The 10,077-nt window shown below is 36.5% G+C and overlaps 1 protein-coding gene across 1 annotated transcript; it reads right to left on the bottom strand.

Annotated features, from left to right (window-relative positions):
* Window positions 1-4,818: 4,818 nt before the first annotated feature.
* Window positions 4,819-7,080, bottom strand: LOC122058594. The gene is made up of 3 exons (XM_042621229.1): window positions 6,318-7,080; window positions 5,249-6,212; window positions 4,819-5,163 (listed from the first exon to the last, which is right to left on the bottom strand). Exons 1-2 carry the CDS (start codon window positions 6,939-6,941, stop codon window positions 6,162-6,164), a joined length of 675 nt encoding a protein of 224 aa, XP_042477163.1. The 5' UTR covers window positions 6,942-7,080; the 3' UTR covers window positions 4,819-5,163; window positions 5,249-6,161.
* Window positions 7,081-10,077: the final 2,997 nt, after the last annotated feature.

Below are 10,077 nucleotides of genomic sequence, written 5' to 3'. Positions count from 1 at the left end.
AGGGGGGGGGGAAATTGACACAGAAGTGCTGGAATAGGTTGTATTCCTAGACATAGAATTTTTTTTGGTAAGAAGAAAAGGGTACTACTTTGGTTGTACCCCACTTTCTCTCTCAAATGACAATAGTGCTAAAATTTAGGAATATATGGGTATGTATTTCAAAAATTTCCTGTATAGGGTTCACTATATATTTGTAGCGACCTTTCGTTCTCCATAAAAAATATGAAAGAGGTGTAAGGATGAGCGGTTGTAACCCTATTCTCTATTGATAATAAAGCAAGTCTCAACTCACCATGGACGTAAGCAATCTTTCTGAACCACATAAATTTTTGTATGTGATGTGTGATTGTTGTTTGCAATTACCATCCATTTTCTACATTGTTTTAGGTTCTATTTTCTATGGTGGCTAATAAAATTTATATCCTCTCCGGCCGGAGGAGGGAGAGAGAGAAATCAGGAGAGAATGACACAAAACCAGTGAATGAAAATGTTGGAGAATATATGATTCCAATAAGAGGAGGCAAATTTGGGAAATGATAGGGCTCAATTCCCCTTGCCTACATGTCGAATTCAACCCAAACGGAAAACCGATGTCACCAAGTGGAAAAACAAAACTTTGAAAATCTAATGACTATGGAGAGTACATAGGCCTTCATGGATAACTAAAAAGATACATGTCAAAACATAGAAGGGTATTGATTGAATTAGATTTTAAAGTTTTACACGTAGCTAATTCAATTAAACCATGACCAAGTCTATCTAACGGCTAAAATTGAAACATCATCCTACCACATGACTCTTATAGTGGACCATTGAGACAAGCTAATCTTAACAGGGTAGTGTAAATGAAAAGATCCTTAAAAATTAATCACAATCTCGAGCTTCTGCATAAATGAATTATCTTTAATTGGTGGACCATCTCTTATCTTGGTGGCCTTGACAATGAAGGCCATGGGTGGGGGAATATGCCCCTGAACCTTCCATCTTGAAGTGCATTTTTTCCCCTCATGTATTTCTTATTTTTCTTTTGTAAATTTTTGAGTGACTTATGGACCATATATTTTCAAATGGAGATAATCTTGATGCTCCTCCCATCTCACATATCACTATCATGGGTAGACTTAACCTACTTTATTTGACCTGCACTAGTTATCAGTAAGGACTCCCTTCTTACAAGAGTTGGGCAAATTAAGAAAAATGTGAAAGAAAGGTTCCTTCCATATGGACCACTTTAGAATTGCCACATCTCTCTCTCTCTCTCTCTCTCTCTCTCTCTCTCTCTCTCTCTCTCTCTCTCTCTCTCTCTCTCTCTCTCTCTCTCTCTCTCTCTCTCTCCACACATACCACACAGAATAAACACAAATTTGTGTAAGATATATGGCAGAACAAAGGGAATGAAACCTAGAAGAACCCTATGAAACAAAAATGGAGGAGATTGTTCCGTGGAATATGCTTCTGCTTCTAGGGCATATCCATGCTCCGTAAGCCTATAAATCACTAATGGTGAGGCCATCACTCAATAACTGTTACAGGGTGCAGCTGCATTACAGGGTGAATCGCCTTTGGCAGTTGGCCACTTGACATTCTGCGTTGGTGCTACTTTTGTTTTCAATGTGAGAACTGCCAAAGGAGAATTGCCCGGCAATGCTTTTGTACTAAGGGCATACCCAGTGCATGGGGCTCCCACCACTACGGGATTTGGGGATGATCATAATGTAAAAAGTCTTACCCCCGTTTTGTGGAGAGTCCGATTCAAACCCCCACTAGGTCACAATGGAGAAATCTTACCATTGCTTCTCTTCTATTACTTTAAATCAGGAAGCGTCTTTTATGCTACTACAATTAAGTTGAAATTGAGATTTTAATTATAGTATGGACGTCTCTTTTTTTCTACTAATGACATTCAAAACTTCATGAATGCATTCACAACATACATTGCACAATATTTCAATTTCACACTACCACACTTTCTACAATGTTCTATATTGTTCAATTTTATTCTTGGTGTTGGATCAATATATATTTAAGCTAAAAGCACTTTGCCTGTAATTTCTTTCTAACGAAGTCTTTTTTTTTGGCAGCATCTTGGTAGCCAATAACGGGTTGAGGCTGGTCTGGTGCTTACACTAAAGCTGAATTCTGATTGTTCATGGATGTTGTACTTCCATATTGTTCCTTAATATATTTTTTCATCTACCAAAAAATAAATAATGATGAAACTTATGGTGGGGAGTCAACAACAAAGTGCTCAGAACATAGAGTTATTGGGTATTCACACTAATTCTCTAATTATCTTATAAAAATTAATTGCCAACACAATATGTTTATAGAGAAAATTTCACACAATTTTCATTCCTTAGACTTAACATCATGAAGATATCCATCACGTACATAGAAAAGGTGGCTTAAGCTGACACCTCAAGGACACACCCCAAGTGAAATGACCTTATTAGACCTTTTATTAATTTTCCAAATCATTGTACGGAGGGCAAACAATGGTGGTTACAAATTCTGTTTGTAACGAGTGCACCCTTTATTTTTAGAAGGCTCATATTGCTACTGGTGGTTGTGAAATGTTAAGGATGAAGATACTTTGGGAAAAAATTTGTATAGTCCTATTTAGTGTTTAAAATTTTTTTGATGATGTATTATTTTTATCTAATTGAATAGAAAAGTATCACAAAATTATCATATTGTGTAGCAAAGGTGCTGTCCAAAAAATAATATTGTTTACCAAAAGGTATAAATGCTTTTGTCACAGAAATTTACGTCCCTAATGATCCATATAATATATATTATTAACAAACGTGCACAAGCACACATAGCATGAAACTATTGTCCTTGGTTGTCTTTTATTATACCAAAATAAGAAACCTTGTTTCTTTTTATTTGTCATATGGTAACAATTAGTGGATAGAGAAGAGAAATTTTGGAACAAAGTGTCCAACTTCTCAAAATTATAACTCCACTATGCAAACGTGGATTTTGAAGACAATAACATGAGCATTCACACATAGCACATATGTCACAAAAGAGGAACATATTTACATGATAGGATTTCATTTTATTTCTTTCGTTTTGTTTACTTCAAAGTAGTAATTCGAATAGATTTACATGACAACATCTCTTTTTGTTTCTTCTATTTTGTTACTTCAAAGTAGAGTTAACTGAAGCCAAATTCTCAAGATAAGGGCATGTAAAACAATTTATTCTGCCACTGCAATACAAAATGAATGAGTGGTTTGGGTTTAATCATGGAAAACGAATAAAACCTAAAAATATTTTATTTGAAAAATATGCTCGGGTATTTGGAAATGAAAATAATGTTTTTTTTTTTTCTTCGCATCACTTGTGATACACTGATACCATCTCATGGGAACTACTTACAAACAATTTATTGATCATCCCAAAGTTCCTATTAGCCTCGTCCTCTTACAAAATATCATGAAAGGTACACAATAATGTCTAACTAATCACAACAAAACTAGCTATGGACATGATCAATAGAGTCATCAAAGATCCATGGGATGCTCAAGTTCCGTGTTTTAACAAAATATATCAAAATTAGAGATTTAATTATCTTAAGTACTACCACCTAACTGTGGTTTTTTTTTCCATTATTATAACAAAAAAAAAAAAGCTTCTTGGTCGCATAGCTCCTATTCCTAAACATAGAATCATGCAAAATTACCACCCCACCCTTGTAAAATAAAAAATCTAATTCATGTTAATGCCCTTGCCCGTGCTCTCATTGCCCCCCCCCTTGATGGTGCAAGGGCTATGCAACCAGGTAGCGATCTCTTGCCCTATAATAAAAGAGTCATTGCTTCCCTATATTTTTCTCACTATTTTTTGTTCCCTCTTTGTTCTATATTTGTGAAATAGATGCCTTTTTTTTTTTTTTGTTGAATTCAGCTTCTAACTATGTGAAATCAATGTTATTGTGTATATATGGCAAATAAATGTCTACTTCAAGTGTTCGTTGTAGTAGTGTTGATGCACAAAAGTGCATATGCGTAAGGTGTAGATGTAACCGAAAGGCTGTCATAAGGATCTCAGAGACAATTGATAATCCAAACAGGCTCTTTTACAGTTGTCCAGAATTGCATCGATGTGACTTCTTTTTGTGGAGTGATCCCATTAACCCACCATCAACCAGATTGTCAAGCAAATAAATATCAACAAACAAACCCATAATACTCTTGCAAGAGTTTCAAGATTTGCAAGGGGAGTTCCATAACTTGCAAGTGGAGGTCCGTGAGTTGCATGAGAAGTTGCAGGTGTTACGAGAGGTGATACGCAAGTTGCAATAGGAGGTGGGAATTGAGAAGTTTAGATTGGATATGATAGAGAAGTTAACAACATCAATGAAATTGATGTGTAGCTTTGTCGTAGTTTTCTTTGTTGGTGTACTTGTAACAATTTTTATTGGTAAAATAGTCTGACTAAAGTTTAGATTGGATGTATCTGATGGAGCTGAATATTGAGTGAGGCACTAGGTTGTTTAGATTGGATGTGCTTGATGTAGCTAAACATTGATGTACTTTGACTCTATCTTTCATGAATGAAAATGTTATATCATTATAATGATATGTGTATTTCCGTAGTATTGCATTACTATAATAGATGTAAAAGTAATGATCAATAAAAATTTTGGCAGGATTTCCCCATTACTATTGACGACCCAAAAATGACTTGATAAGGAACAAAAAATTTGGTAGCATTTCCCCAATACTATTGACTATCCAAAAATAACCTGTTAATCAAGATATAGTAAATCATCTATATATAACATATCCATCTAAAGAAAAAAAGGTTGAATAGACAACCACATCAAGATATGCATCACATACCATACCAATATAAAGTTATAACACATCCAAATCAATACTACTTAATAGTTATAATATTTTCCACAACAAAACACATTGTTTTTGACAAAAATTAAGTCCATTGTTTTCATCTTCTCTCCATCTCCTCATACTCAATCCTTTGATGTACTTCCTTGATTCTTTGCCTTTTTCAATGCTTCACGTGCTTTCTCTTATCTTCTTTGGCCTTCAGTTGAGCTTTAGTCTTCGATTGAATATTCACTTCAGTTGCAGTGTTGGAAGCTTGTGACCTTGTAGTTACCTATGAAGAGCTTCCACTACTCTGCTTTCTCTGCACAATTTAACACACATAAAAACTCATTACTATATATAGTATGAGATTATCATAAGTAAGAGGAGCTGAACAAATCCTATACCTTTGCTCTGACTATCTTCCTAGTATGAGTTTTCTTCTCTTGCACTAGTGGTCCTGTGCATGTCCTTTTGTTGTGCTCTAGTGACTTACATCTTCCACACCTCACAGTGTTAGATCTCTTTCTGAACTCTCCAAATAGTCCCTCACCCGGTTCCTTCCTCCTCACTTTATGTGGTCTACCAACCAACCTTAGTATTGGTGGAGGCTGAACAATCCCCATCATATGCTCTAGTGGAAGCTTATCAAGTCCAGGTAATGCATGAATGATCTCTTTGCATACTGTCATGTATCTTGCCACATTGTAATGATCATCACAGTACTTTTCCAGACTTTTTCTATTATATTTTAAATAGGCAACTGTATGCTTACATGGCAGGCCTGTGCTTTCTCAAACCTTGCAACCACATGTTTGTTTCTTCACATTAACTACATACCGACCTTCCATTTCTGACACTCCAAACTCTTCTAAACCTGCTTTTTGAACCATGCACCCTCTTGCTTCAATGTTTATGACATCCAACTTAGCCTTGATCCTCGGGGTGACCCTACCTTTGAAGTTACATCCCAGCTGATATCTCTTTTGCATTTTTATCCATCAACTGTTTCCTAATATAATCAATCAATGTCAGCACTAGCTTTCCTCTGAACGGTGCAATCCATTGATTAAAGGATTCGGTCATGTTATTTGTGATGTGACCACTTTTACACCCAAAGTCAAAAGCAAGCCTTGCCTAGATTCACGGAGGCATCTTACTGAGCCAAACATATGCTTCTTTCTTCGTGGCCTTCATATCATTCATTGCCTTCTCAACTAAAAAGTGATTTGATGCTTTTGCTGCTCTCCAAAAGTGTTTCCTCAGTAATATACTTGTATGCTTGGCTAACTTATAATTTTGGTATAGGTGTCTACAACATCATCTATGCTGGCTTCTTGGGAATACATTGGTGATGGCATCACATAAACCCTACAACATATAGACATCGAACAAAATTTTTCATTTGTTACTACGAAATATATCAAAAATATGCTTTATTTTAAAAAATAACATATGAGTAACCAAATAAGGTACCTTTTGCTTGTCAGACATGAAAGTGATTGGATTGTCACATATGCCAGCATGTAGAACTGTATACAATTGGTTCAAGAAGAAATACCAATTGTCCTTGCACTTAGTTTCAATCACTCCATAAGCAAATGGGAATAACCCTCTGTTTCCATCTACTGTTACTACAACAAGCAAAACACCACCAAATGTGCCTTTTAAATGGCAACCATCAACACCAATGAATGGCCTACAACCATTCAAAAAGCCATCTACACATGTTTTGAAACAAATAAAGAATCTTTTAAACACAGGTGGATCAAACATTACACTCCTCTCATAAAATTGGAGCTTGAACACACTTCCTGGATTTTTCTCCATAATCAGATCACCATAAGCAAGTAATTTTGCATATGTCTTTGAATGACTACCTTCATTATTCTCAATAGCTTTCTTTTTGGCTCTATAACATGTTTGGTAAGGTACTTTGATACAGAAGTTATCCATAAAGTATGCTTGCATTGCATCAGTTTTCATGTCAGGGACTGCTTTTAGCTGTGATGCAAGATGCTTTACTATCCAAGTAGATGTGACATTCTTGTTCTCATCATCTCTACCACAACTATGTTCTTTGCACATTGACTTAATCATAAACGTACATCCTGCATCACAAGGTGAGGCATAGATGCTCCATGTACACCCTGTTGAGGCACACACGGCTTTTACCCTTTTCTTCTCATTCTTAATTCTCAATATTTGAAATCCTCTTTGGATGACATGGTCTCTAAGCACAGTTGACATCATCAAATCATCCCCACTTCTAAATCTTTTTTCTCATTTCCAACATGATGAACACTGCTAGTATGTGGTAATTCACTATCCTCTGAATCATAGTTAGACCAAACACTATGTTCCCCATGCACAATATACTTTCCTTCTCCTTTCTAACATCATCCTCATGGTCAGATAATGTCACATTCTTTTCCCATTGACCCTCATCAGTATCACTTTCTACTAAGCTATCTTTATCATCACTCGGACATTTCCATTCCATATCGTTGTCATCATCACTGATCATTTCAATCTCACCAAAAGCTTTGTTAGTAGCTTCACTAGGACCAGAATTATTAACAATGTCAGACCAACCAATCCCATTCTTACCACTGGTATTCTCAACTATGACACTATTGGTGGCATTTTCACTTGCTGCCCTAGAAGATGCTCCATTCCTTCTAACTGGCTGCTTTGCCCTGGAACCACAACAGGCTTGGTTATCTTATAAAGAACTATTATATCCAGCTTGACTCTATTGGATAAGCGTAGCAGAACCAACCTGACTTTGTTGAATATCATCCCCAAAACCAGTTTGACTTTGATGTACAACACTATCTAATCTATCCATTGACTTATCATCTCTTTGAACTAGTTCACCAGGGAATTTATTGACTTTGTATGCGAATGTTGGTTTGTCATCAACCCAAAGATCAAACACATATAGGTTGATGTATGCCACAGTTGCATTCAACTCAAACATCTGAAGCACACTTTCATCCGTCCCTAACTCCATATCTTGGTTGTTTGGCAGTATACACTTGACCCTAATTCTCACACGGGAACATGCCTAATAACACTACTATATATATCACATACCATTTCTCTGTAGCTTTAAAAATCTGGGTCCACAACTGTAACGTTAGAAGTATTAGTGTTGAAGTGGTAAAAGATGCGTGCCCTTAACTCCATGATCTTGTGTAAATGGTCCTGAAAGTCAAAAGACATAGTTGTGCAATGTTTGATTAGGTATTTATAAAAGAACTAACAATGTCTATAAAATACTACCAATGTAATAGAACTAACAATGCCTAAAAACTTTTGCATACAGTTGGTTCAAGAATACATGCACAGAAGGGGTTGATGTGTTGGTTTTTTTTTTTTTTTTTTTTTTTTTTTACTAAATATCAGCAAAAGGATATCAATAAAACATAAAAAGGTATTTACAGAGATCACAAAACACATTGGGTTGTGAATATATCATTTCTTTGGTTATACAGTCCAGATAAAAAGGAATTAACTTCCTCGGGTAGCTACAAACTTTTTCCCCAAACTGACACGGAGCAAGTACGGATGAGTAAGTTATCTAAGAACATGAAAAAATTGTCAATGCAAAGTATTATTGATCAACTCTATTGCTTGAGCCATGGAAGAATTCATCGTTTGTGGTTCCTTTGTAGGTTTTTTATTTTTTATTTTTTATTTTTTTATGAGGACATAAAGAGCAAGAATAATGAAGAAAGAGTGGAATAGGAGAAGTTAATACAAACTAGAGGATCAAACTAATAGAATTCCAATATTCTAAGGTCACAGAAATCAGTCACAAAATGCAATCCATACAGGAACAGTAATCTGATTTCCAAGAACTTCAGTTGGGATATCAAATGCAAAAACCAAATTCACAACCATTCCACTAGTAAAAGCTTTAGTAATACCTGTTCCACTGAGGAACAACCAGATAAAATAGGGCTCTGACTGAGAGGGCTTCAATGCAGATGGATTTATTGAAGAGATTGCTTAAAACTAGGGCTTTGACTGAGAGGGCTTCACTGCAGAGGGACTAGGGCTTCGACTGAGGGAGCTTAAGTGTAGAGGAACTAGGGCTTTAGTGCAAAGGATCTAGGCCTTCAACTGAGAGGAATTCCGGTGCAAGGCTGGCTTCTTGGTGAGCATCGACAGTAAAATAGGAAAGTCGCCTTTGCCTTCTCGGTGAGCATCTTCTCTATGAGTGGCGACGGTGACGGGCCACGGGCAACGGTGAGCAGCGATAGTGAAGGAGGCAGTGATGGTCAAGAAGACTCGTTGAAGATGAGAGCTTGAACCTGTTTTCTTTTCTTATTAGAGGGTAGTTTGGGTATTTTCTAGTCACTTAACAGCAAAATCTAACAGGTACTAACGAGTAGTAGAATCTTTTGATTTCGGGGGAGGGGAGTGAATTAATTAAAGAGTCATGGGGGAACTTGATATTTCCCCAAAGTTCAAGGGAGGGGAGTGATAATTCCTCAAATTACGATTTTAGTATAGAACAAGTGAACTGGATCATCCGTTACATATAATTCAAAGTTGATCTCCCTCTAGAGAACTTAACAAATTTGGCAAGTTTCTCCTGCCTGTATTCTGAACTTGTAGTTACACTACACATCAAATGGAATCTTTTTTTTTTTTTTTGGCTAGAATATCATCTGTATTAAAAAGAGAAAAGAGATATACAGGGCAAAAAAAGAAAATCAAGAAAAAGATACATGCACAGAAGAGTGCCTAAAAAACAAGAGAGAAAAGTAGGCCAATTTTCCCACCTTGGGCATTACCATCAACAGGGAAAAAGGCTAAAAAAAAACTCTCCAGAGCTAGACTGAATTGTGAAGCAACTAGACCATACGGTAATGGGGATGTTTTTGAGCGTCCATTTCCAAATCCATTTTCACCAGCGCTGTCCAAGAAATGATAGGATCAGAGGTATTATTTTTTGCCGCAGACTTAGCAAGGAAGTCCGCAATTGAGTTCGCCTCCCTAAAGCAATGAGTGATTTTCCATTCTATTGAATCCAGGAAAGGAATTAACCCACACCATCACTGGTGACACATCCATGGCACCACCCGCTTTGAGAGCAATAATAGCACTGCAACCGAATCACACTCCACCCAAAGGTGTTGCACACCCATGGTTTTTGCCAGCTCTAAACCCTCCATCACAGCCAAGAATTCAGCCTCAAAGTTGGTCTTTACACCTATCATCA

Source organism: Macadamia integrifolia, chromosome 13, assembly GCF_013358625.1.
Source record: "Macadamia integrifolia cultivar HAES 741 chromosome 13, SCU_Mint_v3, whole genome shotgun sequence".
Lineage (NCBI taxonomy): Eukaryota > Viridiplantae > Streptophyta > Magnoliopsida > Proteales > Proteaceae > Macadamia > Macadamia integrifolia.
The sequence above is the reverse complement of the archived record's forward strand: the minus strand, read 5'-3'. Positions and strand labels throughout refer to the sequence as shown.